Raw genomic sequence first — 19,460 nt, 5'->3', positions numbered from 1 at the left:
GACCCGGTTGCTTTTCTTGGTGGAATTTTTTCAAGGCTTACAAACCTTTTAAAGGCGCAGTCCTCCGCTTCCCCCATTTCTGTCCAGTCGGACCCTCAGCCGGTGGCTCCTCCCTCTTCCAGTCCTATGCTTAAGAGCCAGGGCTCGTCTCAGCTCCCTGCAGATGTTCCCAACAGGAATCCGGATGGCACGGATGATGGGGTTGATCCTGATTCCCTGGAAGATGGGGAAATTCCTCCAGGACTGGAGCTGTATCGAACCATGTTGCGGATCTTTCATAGAGATGAACTGCCGGCCCTGATTTCCCAGACCTTGAAACAGCTGGGTGTTCCTGGTTCGGATGCCATGTCGGAGCTGAGGAAGTATCCCATTTTGGTTTCTTTGCGTAAAGCCTTTTGTTTTTTCCCTGTGATGGATGCCATTCAAGAATTGATTGATCTGGAATGGGATACCCCAGAACAAATTTTAAAGGGGGTCGGACATTGGAAGGCCTGTACCCCCAGGAGCCGGCTGTGGGAGAGCATTTGCGATTTCCCAACATGGTTGTACTTGTATATGCTGTCTTTAAGCAGACGACTATCCCCGTAGAGAGAGAGGAGCAGCCTTGACGGATGTACATGATAGAAGGATTGAGGCTATTCTTAAGCAAGCCTTTGAGGCAGTAGTGATGAATTTACAGATTGCCTCCTGTTGCGCCCTAGTGGCGAGATCTTGTCTGCTTCTCTCTCAGGAGGTTGAATCTGGAGGGAATTCCAGAGCGGTTATGGAACCTGCTGCTGCCTTTTTAGCAGACGCAGGCTGTGATTTGGTCTGTACCTCGGCCAGAGGAGTGGCTTTGGTGGTAGTGGCCAGGCGTCAACTCTGGTTGCGAAACTTGTCAGCTGACACAGCCTCCAAAGCCAATCTTACCAAGATGCCCTTTAAAGGCTCGCTCTTGTTTGGGAGCGAGTTGGAGAAACTGGCTAGTAAGTGGGGGAAGTCTCCGGTGCCTCGGTTGCCGGAGGATAACAAACAGTTACAGCGCCCCTTTCACATGAGGGTTCATTTCCGGGGTTCCAAGCGTTTTTGTCCCTACAGAGGGACGACCTTTCAGTGGATACGGCCTTTCGGTAGGTCTCAGTCCATTCATCCCCGGCAGCCCAAGAGAGGAGCGGGCTCGGGTGCTGGACCTTCCTGAGCTTCCCAATAAAGGTTTGCCGACCCACCTTCTGAAACAGGAAATAGGGGGACATCACTCTCTCTTTTATCAGAGATGGGTCGAGATCACCTCGGACCAGTGGGTCCTGGAGGTGCTACGCCAAGGGTACGCACTGGAATTTCGCAGTATTCCCCGGGATGTGTTCCTGGTGTCCCCTTGCCACTCCCCACAGAAGAGGCAGGCAGTGGAGTTCATGCTTCAAAGGCTCCTCAGCCTGAAGGCTGTGGTTCCGGTGCCCACGTCTCAGGAAAGTATGGGGCGATATTCCATTAATTTTGTTGTTCCCAAGAAGGAAGGCTCCTTTCGTCCCATCTTGGATCTCAAAAGGGTCAACTGACACTTGAAGGAGACTCATTTTCTAATGGAAAGCTTACGCTCTGTAATAATGGCAGTGCAGTCGGGGGAATTTCTGACGTCTTTGGATCTGACAGAGGCCTACCTTCATATTCCCATCGATTGGAACACCAGTGCTTTCTACACTTTGCGGTGTTGGCGCTGTTATCAGTTTGGGGTGCTGCCTTTTGGTCTAGCCACCACTCCCAGAACATTTTCCAAGATTATGCTGGTGGTAGCCCCCTCCTGTGGGGCTCTGGGTCCCAAGGGATTACTGGTGAGTGTTTATCCAGTCCCTAGCTTGGGGTACCTGCAGTCTTTATGGTTTATGGTTGCTTGAGTACAGTAATGGTTGACTGTTTTTAATCACATTTTTTGCTAGTCTGTCCACAGTTGCTTTTGACGATAATACTGGCAGGCTGGGGTCACTGCAGGATTATATATACTGTGACGTCAGCTTGCTCTGTCTCCATCTGCTGGCAGGGGAGCATAAAGCCACTGGTCCTGAGTCCTTCTGTCTATACTAAGGAAAACGAAATTATCAGGTAAGTAATTTCTCCATTAGAGGCTAAACCTGCAAGAAGGGAAGGATACAGCGTTGCTATGGGGGTCCTAGTGTTTTGGGGAATATAACAATATAAAAAAGCCACTTCTAACTTTGTATATAAAAATGTATATTTTTCTGATTATGAAAATTTAGAAACAAATTAATGATTTGCACATCAGATAATTTATTGTAAACTTAATAAAAGATAAGAAGTAAATAAGCTTTATCTTATTATTCATTACAGTTTACATTGAAAACAGCATCAGTTTGCCCAATACTGAAGAAACAAAACGTAGATCCCATTGATTTCCAAAATTTTGTCCAATCTCATCACTTCCTTTCTTATCTAAAACAATGAAAGCATCTGTTCTTAAGCGGCTCACACGATTCCTTGGTGATCATGCGGTGTTAGATCAATGCCAATTCGTTTTTCGTCAGTATCATAACACAGAAATTTAGTTGCTTTCTACCATTGTCATAATTACCAAGGGCTTTGACTCTCGTACTTCATACGTCATGATTCTTCTTGACATTAGTTCAGCTTTCGACACATTAAACCAGGGGTGGGCAATTCCAGTCCTGAGGGCCACAAACCTGTCGAGGTTTTAGGATATCCTAATGAATATGCATGACATAGATTTGCATACAACTGAGGCAGAGTGCATGCAAATCTCTCTCATGCATATTCATTAGGGATATCCTGAAAACCAGACTGGTTTGTGGCCCTCGAGGACCGGAATTGCCCACCCCTGCATTAAACCATAGCGTACTCCTTAATTGTCTTGCTGAAGTTGGTATCTCAGGAACCGTAATATCGTGGTTCAGATCCTATCTGACAGATAGAACACCGCAAATAAGAATAGTTGATAATACATCCTCCTGGTTTCCTATCACAAGTGTTCTCCAGGGCTCAGCTCTTTTGGCCGCTTTGTTCAACGTTTACAAAGCACCCCTTTGTCGTCTTCTAGCTATCTTAGGGTTATCCTGTCGTATCTATGCCAACGATACCCGTTTCTTTTTCCTGATCTCAGCTTCATGGACAACAACTTCTCAGTTTATTTCATTATGTCTTTCTTGTCTCAGAGCTTGGCTCATCCATAACATACTGTCACTGCATCTTAACAAAACGGAGATGATAGTATTAGGTCGTTCAACTCCCTATCCAATTCCAGCTTCTGTCTATTGTGATTCTCAGCCTATTGCCACTGTTCGCTACCTTGATGTTCAATTAGATCCAACACTATCTAAGCAACCTCATATAAAAATTGTTACAAAGTTTTTTTTATAAATTATGCTTACTTTGTCACTTAAAACCATTGCTAGATTCAAACTACTTTAGAAGAGTATTACAATTGTTAATCCTAACCTCCCTCGATTACTGTAAAGTGTTATACGTAGGTCTTCCATATAATTCTATCAAACCTCTCCAGTTAATTCAAAATGCAACAGCGAGAATACTTACCAATACCCAGAAACACAAACATATTACCCCAGCTTTACAAAACCCCACATTAGTTACGGATTGAATTTAGGATCCAATACAAACTTGCCTCTCTGGTTCAGAATTATTATATCACGTAAAATCACCACAGGTCATTAGCTCTCTTAAATTCCATGTACCATCCAGAGCACTCAAATCATCTTCTCAAGCACGATTAGAAACCCCCTCTGCCTGAACAGTAAGAGTCACAAAAATTAAAGTCCAATGTTGCCGCAAGTGAAATAATCACAGATGTGCGCACACGTATTACTAGGCAAAAAATAAGTAAATATTTTCAACCCAATAGATGAATGAATGGACCATCAGACCACCCTAGGTTTCAGAACAAAATGTATGTTCTTTAGAACCAACTGGGTCTTATAGAATCATCGGTCCAAGGATGGACACTAAAAGGTAAGTACATGGTTCACTTTATTATCACTACTAAAAAGTTTCAAAAAAATATTTACTTATTTTTTGCCAAACAGGACGTGTAGGCACATCTGAACGGTAAGATTGGCATCTGTGCGGGAGAAAGTATTTTCATTGGCCGGGCCCACATTCTGGAATACCCTCCCGCAGTACATACGACTTCTCATGAATAAATAAAGATTTTAAAACAGCTTTAAAAACATATTTTTTCACAATTGTCTCTCCCTCAACGCTACCTTAATGCTCTCCCAATGACAAAGTAGCTTTATGTCATCGTGAGACCCCAGTTTCTTGAGGCCTTGCCTTGCAAATTGAGATAATATAAACCACTTTTTTTGTATTTATTTGTATTATTATGCAATTCTTGTTTTAAGTCTTATTTGTAGTTTTTTTAAAATTGATTTTGTATGGGTATACTTGCTTCCATGCATGTATCATTGTAACCCGCCCCAAATTTTGGAGAGCACGGGCCAAAAATAATTTTAAATAAATAAAAGTATACTGTATAATTAACTTCTCTTATCATTTTTTCTAGGGACCTTTAAGAATAAAATAGTAGCAATGTGGTGCAATTCTAAATTCCTGTTTTTCATTTCTGCATTGACACTTATTCCAAATCATCCCGATGAGTTAATTCAGGGTAAGTGGGAGACAGGATGCAGAGATGTCATCTTCTTCTTCCATTGATTTTCCCTTTGTCTCTGATGATGCAATGTTAACAGCATCTTTTATAATTTCTCAATGCCTCGAAAATGGAAGGACAGGAGGAATCATTGAGAAAGATCACGCACCTTCATAAGCAACTCCCGGAGGACCAAGACAGCTTAATGGACAAAACGGAGGACTTAGAAAACAGGTCAGGAAGGAGTAATCTCCGTATTCGCGACGTACCGGAGATGCCGGAATACGAGGACTTGCCACGCGGTCGCCCAGACACTTTGCACGTTCCTGTTGCAAAGACTTCACCTGAGGGAACCAACAAGACCAGAGTTCCAGAACAAATAAAGATAGAGAGGGCACATCGGTCTCTGGAGCCTAACATTGCGAGCAGGCCAAGGGACATCGTGATATGCCTACACAGCTTCACTACTAAGGAACGGATACTCTCAATTGCCAGGAAAAAGCATGAGTGGACATGGGAAGGACATTATGGACATACCATAATGATCTAGCAGCATCAACCTTTGTAAACGTAACGATCTTAGAAGTGTAACTAAAACCTTACAGGAGAAAAATATAAGATACCGATGGACTTTCCCGTTCGGGCTAATATTTATGATGAACGGGTTTTTATAAAATTAAAACAGCAATGGATGCTGAGGCAGCATTTAAGCAAGCCAACCTACCCATCTTGTTCACATCTAAAAAGGCAGAGGACGCCCTTCCCAAGATGGCCGCCACCCCGCGATGGAAAAGAGCAGGAAGCCACAAGCGGCTGCAGCAGCAAAACCGTATGCCAGTCATAACAGAATGCGGGTTGGGAACCTTGGAAAGTACGTGAAAGAGGAGCCTGGACTGAATCACTGTAAAGAATGTGGTCCGACACTAATGGTTGGTGAACAATGCGCATAACTGTGGAGAGGACGGAAGCTTAAGTTAAAAATCCATTTTTCTTTCTTTTCTATGCTATATTGGTCATAGGAAAGCATTAAGACTGAATAACTCTCCGCTTTAAAAGGGGAGCTGGGGATGCTCTTGAGAGGAGCGGACAACAACCAGTTGGTGTACTATGCCCCTATGTGGAGGAGGTATCCAAGGGGAGGATATGGGAAAGGAAGGAAGGGGTATGTTCCATGTAAACCGCCTCCCCGGCGATAGTTATTTCTGTTAAATGTGAACCGGAGTGATATGTATTGTATACAGGAACTTCCGGTATATAAAACCAAAAATAAATAAATAAATAAATAAATGAAGCTAGGGGGAGGAGGGAAGATCCGAGTTACAAAGATATGGTACAGTGGGAATAGACAGGAGGAACATAATGAAAGGGTTGAGACTCGATCTCAGTTATGAAGAATGCTTACATAGAATGAAGGGATGGTGAAATTACTTGAGGTATGGTCTCTTAATGTCAAGGGATTAAACACACCGAAAAAGAGACAGCTGCTTCAGCAGGATCTAGTGCAAAACCAAGGAAACGCATATAAAGAAAAGACATGAAGCGTTATTGAACATAAAAGGTTTCCATGTTAAATAGATGGCAGCTAGTATAAAGGGCACAAAATATGCGGGTGTGGGAATTTTACTTCACAAAACCTCACACATGAATATGTGTCACACATATCAGATCAGCATGGGCGATATCTAATATTAAAAATAAAAATTGGGAACGAAGTGTACACCTTTGTTAATGTATATGCGCCTAACGTAGATCAGCACTCTTTTTAAAATTGATTAGACAACGCATTGAAACAAATTTCAGAGGGATTAATTATTTGGGGAGGGGATCATAATCTGCTAAGGAACCCCAGACTAGACACAGCCAACTACAGAATTCTGCCCTAGCTGGAGAGCTAGGGCAGAATTAGCCACCTTGACATCCGAATGGGGGGTGATAGATATATGGAGACACTAGTGTAACCCCACCTCAAGGTCATACACATTTTACTCAAAACCCCATGGGAGGCACTCAAGGATTGATTTCATATTACTTGATAAAGCTCTGCAAAATAAAGTAGTGAAAGTAGGGATAGAGGATATAGTGTGGTCTGACCACGCTCCCACATGGATTACCCTACAATTAACGGATCTAGACGAAGGTTTGAGATTCTGGCGCCTGAATGACAGCCTGTCACAGGAGGGCAGCATTCATGCCAGCTTAACTGATAACCTTAAAGAGTATTTCCAGCTGAATGTGGATACAGCAGGTTCGGCGGGAAGGCTATGGGAATGCTCCAAAGTGGGGGCGGATAATCGCACAAGCCTCCTTGCAGGAAAAGAGGGGAAGGCGACAAAATGAATTACAACAGGAATTGGCAAGGTTGGCACGTTCCCATACGACATCTCAAAATAATACAGTGCTGCGTCAATTAAATGCCGTCCGTGAAGAGCTAAATCTGTTGGAAGCTGCAACGGTAGCCCAAGCATTAGAGCGCACGAAACAAAAATATTTTGAGGGCAGTAATAAAGCGGGTAGAATATTAGCTCGAAAACTGAAAACATTAAATATATAAATAACATTGCCAAAATTAAAGATGCCGCAGGCGATATGAAAATTTCCTCTTCAGATATAAGAGCGTGTTTTACCCAATTTTATTCTGCACTGTATAAAAGGGATGACACAATTAGCCTATATAATATAATGGCATATCTTAAAACCATATCCTTACCCTCTCTGACAGAAGCCCAAATCCAGTACCTAGATGATCCCATTAGCTCAGTAGAAGTAAAGGAGGCAATAAAAGCCCTCAGAGTGGGAAAATCCCCCGGTTTGGATGGTTTCACGGGAAGCTATTATAAGAAATTTGGTCCATTATTAATAGGCCCTCTCACAGAATTTTTTAATAGCATAAGGGCGGGGGCAACATTACCGGCTCATTCTGATGTAGCTGGGATCACCATCCTGGCAAAACCAGGGAGAGACCCTGCATTGTGTGGGTCTTACCGACCTATTTCATTGATTAATGTTGACCTGAAGATCCTAGCTAGAGTACTTGCGGGGTGGCTAAAACCCATCCTATCTCACTTAGTACATCAGGATCAAGTGGGATTTGCCTGCAACGAATGGCGGCGGCAATGTGCGCAAGGTCATAGATCTCCTCTGGTGGGCCAAAAAAGAGAACATACTATTATTATTATTACTTGCCGTTGAAGCTGAAAAGGAGATTGACATGGTCCACTGGACTTTTTTATTCTCAGTTATGGAGAAAATGCGATTTGGAGGGAACTTTTTAAATTGGATCAGTCAACTATATCAGAACCCACAAGCCAGAATCAAGGTTACTGGGGGATATGGAGAGCCCTTTCAGGTACAAAGAAGACCCCGGCAAGGGTGTCCATTATCTCCTCTATTAATTGCGCTCTCCTTGGAACAAGAATTAGAGAGTCTCCCAGTATCTCCGGCATACAAAAGGGGAATCTTCACATGAAAAGCTCACTTTTTGCAGATGATATTCTATTGACCCTGTCCGAGCCGACTACTTCCCTTAGGGGTGTTAACTTCAGAACTGCAATCCTTCAGTGGGGCTTCTGGTTTTAAAATAAAGTTTGATAAATCTGAAATCCTGACTAGAAGTATGACAGAACGCCAAGTCATCCAGCTCAAAGCTGAATAGCCATTTAGGTGGGCAAATAAATCCATAAAATATTTGGGAGTACACATTGGGCCAGAAGGGACAGATCTGCGTCGATTAAACTATATCCCCCTACAACTGGCAATCGAGAAGGACCTGCAGAGATGGGATGGAGAACATATTTCGTGGCTGGGGCGCATCGCAGTGGTAAAGATGAACGTTTTACCACGATATCTTTATCTGTTCGTCCCCCTGCCAGATTTTCTTAGCTCAGTCATATTACAGGCATGGCAAAGGAAAATGTTCAGCTACATATGGTGTAGACGACCTCCCAGAGTGTCCCGACTTGTACTTTATCAACCCAGAGATAGAGGTGGGCTAGGAGTGTCAAATTTAGAGTGGAACTAAAGGCCATATCAGGCATGCACGGGGAAAGCACCCCTAAAGAATGGGTTAAACTGGAAGAAAGCATATTAGCTGCAATGCCTCTCAATGCATTATCATGGCAGCCACGCAACACATGGTGCACTACTGGTGAGGTAGCTTACTCCCTGGATTCGACTTTGAAAGTCTGGACACGGTGGCGAGGAAAGTTGGTGGGTAACGAGGAATACTTCTGATTATCCCATTTATTCCACTATCAACATTTCCCAGCAGGGCGAAGTAAGAACTCTTTTAAGGAATGGAGTGTTTGCTAAGGGAAAGACAAGCTGATGTCTCAGGCAGAGATAAGGGACATGTATCAGCTATCTGGTGGGGACTTCTTAGCCTACCATCAGGTATTACATGTTTTGCAGTCCGTGAAGAGCTAAATCTGTTGGAAGCTGCACAGGTAGCCCATGCATTAGAGCACACGAAACAAAAATATTTTGAGGGCAGTAATAAAGCGGGTAGAATATTGCCCGAATGAACCAATCACTCAAATACAGGTGAACCAGAGTCCCCTCCCATCAGGTGATTGGTTCATTCGGGCAAAGTCCGAAGGGAAGTGTTTACAAGCAATATGCCGGGTGATGGAAATGTTACAGTCACTCGGCTGGGCGATAAACTTGGCCAAGAGTCGCCTGGTGCCAACTCAGTCTCTGGACTACTGGGAGCACGATTTGATACCCGGGCCAGCAGGTTCTTTCTCACCCCAGAGAGGGGGAAAAGATTTAGTCACAGGTACTGCAGTTTTTACATCTGACAATTCCCAAGACCTGGGATTATCTACAGGTTCTGGGTTCTATGGCGCCAGGGGCGGATTGGCCTATTGGGGGATCGGGCACCCCACGGTGGGCCAGTCGCGCTAGTCACGTGGTCTGCCAAGCGCGGCCATGACAGAGCCATGCTCGGCAGACCATGTGGTATCTCCTGGGCCGGCCTGGGTGGCGAATCCCTGGGCCGGTCTTCATCATGAATCTGCCACTGTATGGCGCCTACACTAGTTTAGTACCATGGGTATTTGCCTACCTGAGATCTCTGCAGTGGGACCTGCTGAACTAGTGGAGTCTGTTGTCGGAGGAGTATCAAAAGCCGTTACCATTACAGGAGGAATCCAGATCATGGTGGCTTTCTCATCACAGTTTGGAGAAAGGGGTGGACCTGGAGTTTCTGGACTAGGTGGTGGTGACCACGGAAGCCAACCTCACTGGTTAGGGGGCTGTCTGTCAAGGGCAGACGGCCCAGGGTCAGTGGTCACAGGTAGAAACAACCTGGTCAATCAATCGCTTGGAAACAAAGGTGGTACGCAGGGCACTGATGGTTGACCTTCCTCAGGTCCAAGGTCAAGTGGTATGAGTATTCTTAGACAATGCGACGAAGGTGGCATATATCAATCGCCAGGGCAGAATTACAAATTGCACTGTAGCTCTCAAGGCCCAGGAGCTTTTTATTTGCGCAGAAGGGCATCTGCAGGGAATTGTGGCATCACATGTGGCTGGAGTGGACAATGTGCAGGTGGAGTACCTCAGCAGGCAACAGTTGGACCTGGGAGAATGGGAATTGTCAGGGGAAACCTTTGGCCTTATCCGAGCTCACTACGTAGAGCAACCCACAGCTGGCTCTAATGGTGATGTGATGCAATGCCAAGGTTCTTCAGTCGCAGATGGGAAGTCGGGGCTGAGGGCATTGACACCTTGGTTCTTCCATGGTCGGCAGGGACTCTGCAGTACCTGTTTCCTCCATGGCCATTAATAGACCATCTGTTGCGGCTCATTGAGAGGCACCCGGGAAGGGTGATTCTTGTTGCACAAGACTGGCTGTGGCGGCCGTATTTCGCAGATCTGATCAAGCTCGCCTGGACAGACCCCTCAGACTATCTCATCTGTCAGGGCTGTTGAGGCAAGGTTCTATCTTCTTAGATTGGGTGGATCACTTTTGTCTTGCGGCTTGGCTTTTGAGAGGTATTCTAGATCGAAAGGGTACTTGGAGCCGATAATCACCACTTTCCTTCAGGCCAGGAGTCCGTCCACTTCCATGGCATATATCAGAGTATGGAAGGTGTTTGAGGCATGGGGTAGGGAGGAAGACTTAGACCTGTTAAGGGTGGATATCCCTCATGTTTTAGCCTTTTTACAGCAGGGCTTGTCTAAGGGTCTGGCATATGATTCCCTGCACGTACAGATGACATCATTGGGGTGTCTCAGGTAAACTGCAAGGGAGGACTTTGGTGTTGTATCTGGATGTAGTCCAGTTTTTGAAGGAGGTCAAGGATTTGTGACTTCCGGTTTTCCAGAATGCGTCCAGCACGGAGCTTGAATTTGGTGCTTAAGGTGCTAGGTGGGTCTCCATTTGAATCATTACAGCGGGCATCACTAAAGGACCTCACCTTGAAAACAGTGTTTCTGGTGGCAATTTGTTCAGCCAGGACATGGAGCTGCCAGACTTTTTCCTGTAGGGACCCCTTTTTGAGAATTTCAGATGCTGGGGTATCGTTGCGTACAGTATCCTCATTTTTGCCCAAGGTGGTTTCCCTCGTTCCACCTTAACCAGACAGTGGAGCTCCCTGCATTTCCGAACTGGTCTTCTGCATCTCCAGAGGAGAGAGAGAGCTCCATTTGTTGGATTTTGATGGATGCTGTTGCAATACCTGAAAGTCACCAACAGCTTTAGGAGGTCGGATCACCTATATGTATTGTTTGGAGGACCAAGGAAGGGAAACAAAGTTTTGAAGGGCACAATTGCCCGCTGGTTGAAGGGAGCTATCTTTTCGAATAATATTTGCAATGGTTGCCTCATAAGTTGAGTGTCAGTTGGTGTCACGACAAGAGATCTGTAGAGCAGCAATATGGTTACCACTGTACACTTTCTCCCAACATTACCGATTGGATGTTTGCGCACTGGGGAAGCCGAGTCTTGGCGAGAGTGTGTTGAGAGCAGGTCTTTTGGTTGCCCGCTCAGGGCAGGGGTGCTTTGGTTATGTAGCAGTGCCTCAAAGTTTTTGTTTTTCTGCCTCCATCTGCTGGTAGGGATGTAAAACCCGCTTGTCTGGACTGATCTGTAGTTCTTCAGGAATGAAATTAGCAGGTAAGAACACATTTTCATTTAGGCCTGGTGAGTTACATAAAACAACATTTTGAGATTTATACACCTGATGGTGTAGAAAAGATTAGTCCATGAAGTTAGCATGGGGCACATTTAAAACTAATCGGAGAAAGTTCTTTTTTACTCAACGCACAATTAATCTCTGGAATTTGTTGCCAGAGGATGTGGTTAGTGCAGTTAGTATAGCTGTGTTTAAAAAAGGATTGGATAAGTTCTTGGAGGAGAAGTCCATTACCTGCTATTAAGTTCACTTAGAGAATAGCCACTGACATTAGCAATGGTTACATGGAATAGGCTTAGTTTTTGGGTACTTGCCAGGTTCTTATGGCCTGGATTGGCCACTGTTGGAAACAGGATGCTGGGCTTGATGGACCCTTGGTCTGACCCAGTATGGCAATTTCTTATGTTCCTCAGCTTCATCCTCCTGAGATCCAGTGATGTGCTCTAGTTAACTGTTTCTCTACCAACGGTCCATGGACTGGCACAGATCCTTGGCAGCATTTCTGCTGGTCCACAGAGTGAAGGTGATTGTAGGAGGACAAGGAGGAAGCAAGACCTGCTCTGCAGCTGCACCCACTGCACTGCATCCTGCATCCCAGCCAGCAGATCCTCTTCCTAAGTCCCACCCTCACCCTGCAGGAGGACAAGGAGGAAGCAAGACCTGCTCTGCAGCTGCACCCATTGCACTGCACCCTGCATCCCAGCCAGCAGATCCTCTTCCTAAGTCCCACCCTCACCCTGCAGGAGGACAAGGAGGAAGCAAGACCTGCTCTGCAGCTGCACCCACTGCACTGCACCCTGCATCCCAGCCAGCAGATCCTCTTCCTAAGTCCCACCCTCACCCTGCAGGAGGACAAGGAGGAAGCAAGACCTGCTCTGCAGTTGCACCCACTGCACTGCATCCCAGCTAGCAGATCCTCTTCCTAAGTCCCCACCCTCACCCTGCAGGAGGAAGCAAGACCTGCTCTGCAGCTGCACCCACTGCACTGCATCCTGCATCCCAGCCAGCAGATCCTCTTCCTAAGTCCCACCCTCACACTGCAGGAGGAAGCAAGACCTGCTCTGCAGCTGCACCCACTGCACTGCACTCTGCATCCCAGCCAGCAGATCCTCTTCCTAAGTCCCACCCTCACCCTGCAGGAGGACAAGGAGGAAGCAAGACCTGCTCTGCAGCTGCACACCCACTGCACTGCAACCCTGCATCCCAGCCAGCAGATCCTCTTCCTAAGTCCCACCCTCACCCTGCAGGAGGACAAGGAGGAAGCAAGACCTGCTCTGCAGCTGCACCCACTGCACTGCACCCTGCATCCCAGCCAGCAGATCCCTTCCTAAGTCCCACCCTCACCCTGCAGGAGGACAAGGAGGAAGCAAGACCTGCTCTGCAGTTGCACCCACTGCACTGCATCCCAGCTAGCAGATCCTCTTCCTAAGTCCCACCCTCACCCTGCAGGAGGAAGCAAGACCTGCTCTGCAGCTGCACCCACTGCACTGCATCCTGCATCCCAGCCAGCAGATCCTCTTCCTAAGTCCCACCCTCACACTGCAGGAGGACAAGGAGGAAGCAAGACCTGCTCTGCAGCTGCACCCACTGCACTGCATCCTGCATCCCAGCCAGCAGATCAGAACCAGCCTCAAAAGGAATAAAAAAGTCCAAAGCGAGGGGAGGCATGAATTTTAGTAGAGTTGCACAATGGGGAGAGAGAGAGAAGAAGAGGTTTTGTTTTTTTCCCAATCATAGGCTTTTTCTTTCTCCCTGTGGATAGTACTATTTGCTGGCTGGGAGAGAAGGAGGGGGACTTTTTAAGAGCAACTATTCCCCCTTCCTCAAAATAAAGTTAGTAAATTGACTAATTACCTCCTTAAAATGACACAGACCAGTTGCTGGGCTGATTTATGAAATTAAAGAGTGGGTGGAGCAGGGTGTATTTCTGCCAGCAGGAAAGTAGTTAGCCAGTCCCTGTCATTCAAAAGATTGAGAAACACTGATCTAGTTCATTCTGGAATGATGCAGAGAGAGGTGACATGGCTGCTGTACACTCCTATTCCCTCTCTAAATCCTGACTATTGTCACTGTCAATCTCCTCACATCAAGTAATGTCTGTCCTTTATTTTCTTATCCAGAGATCGCTGATTCCAGAAGTAGGCATGAGGAGACGCATCCTGAGGAACCCACAAAACATCTGGAGGTGACTAACACTGTATCAGGGGAAGAGGGAGGGGATACCTGCCCATGTTGTGACTGGGAGAGAAACAGCTGGGCTCAATGTAAACCAGAGGAGAGTCCAAGAAACCCAGCAGGAGACTCCACTGAGAATGTGACTCCCTGTGAGCAAAGTACTGATGATATCCCTCACACTAAGGAGCAACAGGAAACCCAGAAAACAGAAGAGTATGAGTGTAATGAATGTGGGAACTGCCTCGTGGATCAGAGCTCTCTAAAATCACACCAGAGACTGCTTGGAGGAGAGAGACCATATACATGTACAGACTGTGGTAAGATCTTCTATCAGGAACAGCAGCTCACAGCGCACCAGAAATTCCACACTAACCAAGATAAATCATTCCCCTGTCCTGAGTGTGGAATAAAATTCCTTCAGAAAAAATACCTGGAAAAACACCAGAGAATGCACTTGGGGAAAACACCATTGCAGTCTCCTAAATGTGGGAAAGTCTTGAAGCTTAAGGAATCTCTAACAAAATATCTGAGTATTCAAAGTTCAGAGAGAGTTTTTCCCAGTAGTACATGTCGAGTAAGCTGCAGGTGGAAGCAATCTCTCAGACAATATCTGAGTATTCGCACTGGAGAGAGGCCCTTTCTTAGCACTAAACATGAGAGAAGCTTCAGGCTGAAACAGTATCTTACAAAATGCCTGAGAGTGCTTACTGGGATAAGGCCTTTTTCATGCAGTGAATGTGGAAAACGATTTGCAAATAAAGTAATATTAAAAGCTCACCAGAAGAATCATATGAGAGAGAAGCCATATGCATGTAATAAATGCAATCAAAGCTTCATTTTTTCATTGCAATTGAAAAACCACCAACAGAGTCACATAGGAAAAACAACTGCATGTACTGAGGGGGTAAAACATAAAAAACCCCACATGGGAGAAAAACGATTTACATGTGCTGCATGTGATAAAAGCTTTCATAGGGGATCAGAACTGAAAATGCATCAAATATCCCACACAAGAGAGAAACTGTACACACATATGGATTATGATAAAAGCTTCAGTGCTAGAACAAAACTGACAAGGCATCAAATAATCCTTATTAGAGAGAAACCTTACACATGTACAGAGTGTGATAAAAGTTTCAAAATGCAATCAGATCTGAAAAGGCATCAAAAGATCCACATGGGAGAGAAATTGTACACATGTACTGAGTGTGAAAAAGCCTTCACACAAAAATGCTACCTGAAAGTGCATCAAATGAGCCACTTGGCTGAAAAACCATACCCATGTACTGAGTGTGATAAAAGCTTCATAAGGAGATCAGAACTGAAAAGGCATCAAGTGATCCACACGGGAGAAAAACTATACAAATGTACTGAGTGTGAAAAAACCTTCACACAAAAATGTTCCCTGAAAGTGCATCAAATGATCCACTTGGCTGAAAAACCATACTCATGTTCTGAATGTGATAAAAGATTCATAAGGATTTCTGAACTGAAAAAGCATCAAGCGATCCACAATGGAAAGAGTCCATTCAAATGTAGTAAGTGTGATAAAAGCTTCAAAACAAGATCAGAACTGAGAAAACACCAAGTGATCCACAAGAAAGAAAAGCCATATAAATGTACTGAGTGTGATAAAATCTTCTATTGGAAATCAGAACTGAAAAGGCATCAAGTGAGCCACACGAAAGAGAAATCATACACATGTACTGAATGTGGTAAAAGCTCCAAAAGGAGTTCTGACCTGAAAAAGCATGAAGTTATTCACACAAAAGAGAAACCGTACATATGTATTGAATGTGATAAGAGCTTCAAAACAAAATCGGAACTGAAAAGTCATCAAGTTATCCACACTAGAGAGAGACCTTACACATGTACAGAGTGTGAAAAACGTTTCAAAAGGAGATCAGAACTGAAAAGGCATCTAATAATCCACACGGGAGAGAAACTGTACACATGTACTGAGTGTGAAAAAAACTTCACACAAAAATGTTACCTGAAAGTGCATCAAATGATCCACTTGGCTGAAAAACCATACACATGTTCTGAGTGTGATAAAGCTTCATAGGAGATCAGAATTGAATAGGCATCAAATGATCCACATGGGAGAGAAACTGTACACACCTACTGAGTGTGAAAAAACCTTCACACAGAAATCTTACCTGGAAGTGCATCAAATGAGCCACTTGGCTGAAAAATCATACTCATGTTCTGACTGTGATAAAAGCTTCATAAAGATTTCAGAATGGAAAAGGCATCAAGTGCTACACTCTGGAGAGAATCCATTTAAATGTACGAAGTGTGATAAAAACTTCAAAACAAGATCAAAACTGAAAAAGCATCACGTGAACCATACTGGAAAGAATCCATATAAATGTACTGAATGTAATAAAAGCTTTTATTGGAGATCAGAACTGGAAAGTCATCAAGTGATCCACACCAGAGAGACACCTTTCAAATGTCCTGACTGTGATAAAAGCTACAAAAGGCGTTCTGAACTGAAAAAGCATCAAGTGATTCATACGAAAGAGAAATGGTACACAGGTACTGAATGTGATAAGAGCTTGAAAGGTAAATCAGAACTGGAAAGTCATCAATTGTACCACACTAGAGAGAGAACCTACTCATGTACAGAGTGTGATAAAAGTTTCAAAAGGAGATCAGAACTGAAAAGGCATCAAATGATCCACACAGAAGAGAAATTGTACATATGTACTGAGTGTGAGAAAACTTTCACACAAAAATGTTATCTGAAAGTGCATCAAATGATCCACTTGGCTGAAAAACCATACCCATGTACTGAGTGTGATAAAAGCTTCATAAGGAGATCAGAACTGAAAAGGCATCAAGTGATCCATACAGGAGAGAAACTGTACACGTGTACTGAGTGTGAGAAAAGCTTCACACAAAAATGTTCTCTGAAAGTGCATCAAATGATCCACTTGGCTGAAAAACCATATTCATGTTCTGACTGTGATAAAAGCTTCATAAGGATTTCAGAACTGAAAAGGCATCAAGTGATCCACTCTGGAGAGAATCCTTTTAAATGTACTAAGTGTGATAAAAGCTTCAAAACAAGATCAAATCTGAAAAAGCATCAAGTGAACCATGCGGGAGATAATCCATATAAATGTACGGAATGTAATAAAAGCTTCTACTGGAGATCAGAACTGGAAAGTCATCAAGTGATCCACACAAGAGAGAAACCGTATACATGTACTGAGTGTGATAAAAGCTACAAAAGGTGTTCTGAACTGAAAAAACATCAAATGATTCATACGAAAGAGAAAAGGTACACGGGTACTGAATGTGATAAGAGCTTCAAAAGTAAATCAGAACTGGAAAGTCATCAATTGTACCATACTAGAGAGAGACCATACACGTGTACAGAGTGTGATAAAAGTTTCAAAAGGAGATCAGAACTGAAAAAGCATCAAATGATCCACAAGGGAGAGAAACTGTACACATGTACTGATTGTGAAAAATCCTTCACACAAAAATGTTACCTGAAAGTGCATCAAATGATCCACTTGGCTGAAAAACCATACCCATGTACTGAGTGTACTAAAAGTTTTATAAGGAGATCAGAATTGAAAAGGCATTACGTGATCCACACGGGAGAGAAACTGTACACATGTACTGACTGTAAAAAAACCTTCACACAAAAGTGTTCCCTGAAAGTGCATCAAATGATCCACTTGGCTCAAAAACCATACTCCTGTTCTGACTGTGATAAAAAATTCACAAGGATTTCAGAACTGAAAAGGCATCAAATGATTCACTCTGGAGAGAATCCATTTAAATGTACTAAGTGTGATAAAAGCTTCAAAACAAGATCAGAACAGAAAAAGCATCAAGTGATCCACAAGGGAGAGAACCCATATAAATGTACTGACTGTGATAAAATCTTCTATTGGAAATCAGAACTGAAAAGACATCAAGTGAGCCACATGAAAGAGAAATCATACACATGTACTGAGTGTGGTAAAAGCTCCAAAAGGAGTTCTGACCTGAAAAAGCATCAAGTGATTCACATGAAAGAGAAACCATACACATGTACTGATTGTGATAAGAGTTTCAAAACAAATTCAGAACTGAAAAGTCATCAAGTGATCCACACTAGAGAGAGACCACACACATGTAGAGAATGTGATAAAAGTTTTAAAAGGAGATCAGAACTGAAAAGGCATCAAATGATCCATATAGGAGAGAAACTGTACACATGTACTGAGTGTGCAAAAACCTTCACACAAAAATGTTACCTGAAAGTGCATCAAATGATCCACTTGGCTCAAAAACCATACTCCTGTTCTCACTGTGATAAAAGCTTCATAAGGCTTTCAGAACTAAAAAGGCATCAAGTGATCCACTCTGGAGAGAATCCATTTAAATGAACTAAGTGTGATAAAATCTTCTATTGGAAATTAGATCTGAAAAGGCATCAAGTGATCCACACGGGATTGAAACCATACATATGTACTGAATGTGATAAAAGCTTCTCTAGAAGATCAAACCTAAAACAGCATGAGATGACCCACACGGGAGAAAAGCTGTACATATGGACTGAGTGTGGTAAAAGCTTCCACCGGCTATTAGAATTGAGAATGCACCATATAAGCCATGCAGAAGAGAAATGATTTACTTCTACTGAGTATGATAAAAACTTCAGACAGAAATCAGACCCGGTATTGTACTAGAGGATCGATACTGATCCTTAAGTACCAAGAGATAAAAACAGAGACCAAATAAATGTGGCAGAAAGATACAGAAATATTCTCTGTTATATTGAGCACCATTGGGCTCATTAAGAAAAGTTTCATGTGCAACTTGATCTATTGCTTATAAAGATTACACCCTATGAACTCCAGGAAGTGGCTCTCTTTGGCACAATACAAGTACTAAGAAGGGCATCAGTAGTAAAGTGGCTTAAAAGTGAAGTTTATTCCTCTCCAGGTATGAGCAAAACAAACGCATTTGGAGACATTGCGGACTTCTGAAGACAAAAAAGAGGTAATGCCCTGTGTTTTCATGCCTCAAACCTTGAAGGAGAGATTGAAGAATCTAAATATGTACACCTTGGAGGAAAGAAGGTGCAGAGGTGACATGATACAGACTTTCAGATACTTGAAAGGTTTTAATGATCCAAAGCCGACAAACCTTTTCCGTCAGAAAAAAATCAGCAGAACCAGGGGTCACGATTTGAAGCTCCAGGGAGGAAGACTCAGAACCAATGTCAGGAAGTATTTCTTCACGGAGAGGGTGGTGGATGCCTGGAATGCCCTTCCTGAGGAAGTGGTGAAGACCAGACCTGTGAAGGACTTCAAAGGGGCGTGGGATAAACACTGTGGATCCATAAAGTCTAGAGGATGTGAATGAAGAGTGGGTGGCTCGCGGGAATGACGGCTACTACCTGGAGATAATACCCTTATTCAATAAACATACACACGGTTAATGCGACTCCAACATTGCTCTAAGCTTCAACGGCAAGAGGAAACGTGGAAAAAGATTTGCATTCACAAAAAAGTGGGGAGTAGCTTGCT

At 43.8% G+C, this 19,460-nt stretch overlaps 2 protein-coding genes across 2 annotated transcripts; both read left to right on the top strand.

The window, feature by feature from the left end:
* Positions 1-13,391: 13,391 nt before the first annotated feature.
* LOC115083181 (gastrula zinc finger protein XlCGF57.1-like) lies at positions 13,392-15,988 on the top strand. The gene has a single exon (XM_029586987.1). It carries the CDS (start codon positions 14,372-14,374, stop codon positions 15,986-15,988), a length of 1,617 nt encoding a protein of 538 aa, XP_029442847.1. The 5' UTR covers positions 13,392-14,371.
* An 11-nt stretch (positions 15,989-15,999) lies between these two features.
* LOC115083802 (zinc finger protein 729-like) lies at positions 16,000-19,074 on the top strand. The gene has a single exon (XM_029587827.1). The coding sequence runs from the start codon at positions 16,014-16,016 to the stop codon at positions 18,312-18,314; it is 2,301 nt and encodes a 766-aa protein (XP_029443687.1). The 5' UTR covers positions 16,000-16,013; the 3' UTR covers positions 18,315-19,074.
* Positions 19,075-19,460: the final 386 nt, after the last annotated feature.

This window comes from Rhinatrema bivittatum, chromosome 2 (assembly GCF_901001135.1).
Source record: "Rhinatrema bivittatum chromosome 2, aRhiBiv1.1, whole genome shotgun sequence".
NCBI lineage: Eukaryota > Metazoa > Chordata > Amphibia > Gymnophiona > Rhinatrematidae > Rhinatrema > Rhinatrema bivittatum.
Note: the sequence above shows the minus strand (reverse complement) of the source record. Positions and strands in the feature narration are given on the sequence as shown.

Coding starts and splice junctions, on each gene's coding strand:
- LOC115083802 (XM_029587827.1), top strand. CDS start 16,014: ATGATCCACATGGGAGAGAAACTGTACACACCTACTGAGTGTGAAAAA.
- LOC115083181 (XM_029586987.1), top strand. CDS start 14,372: ATGCACTTGGGGAAAACACCATTGCAGTCTCCTAAATGTGGGAAAGTC.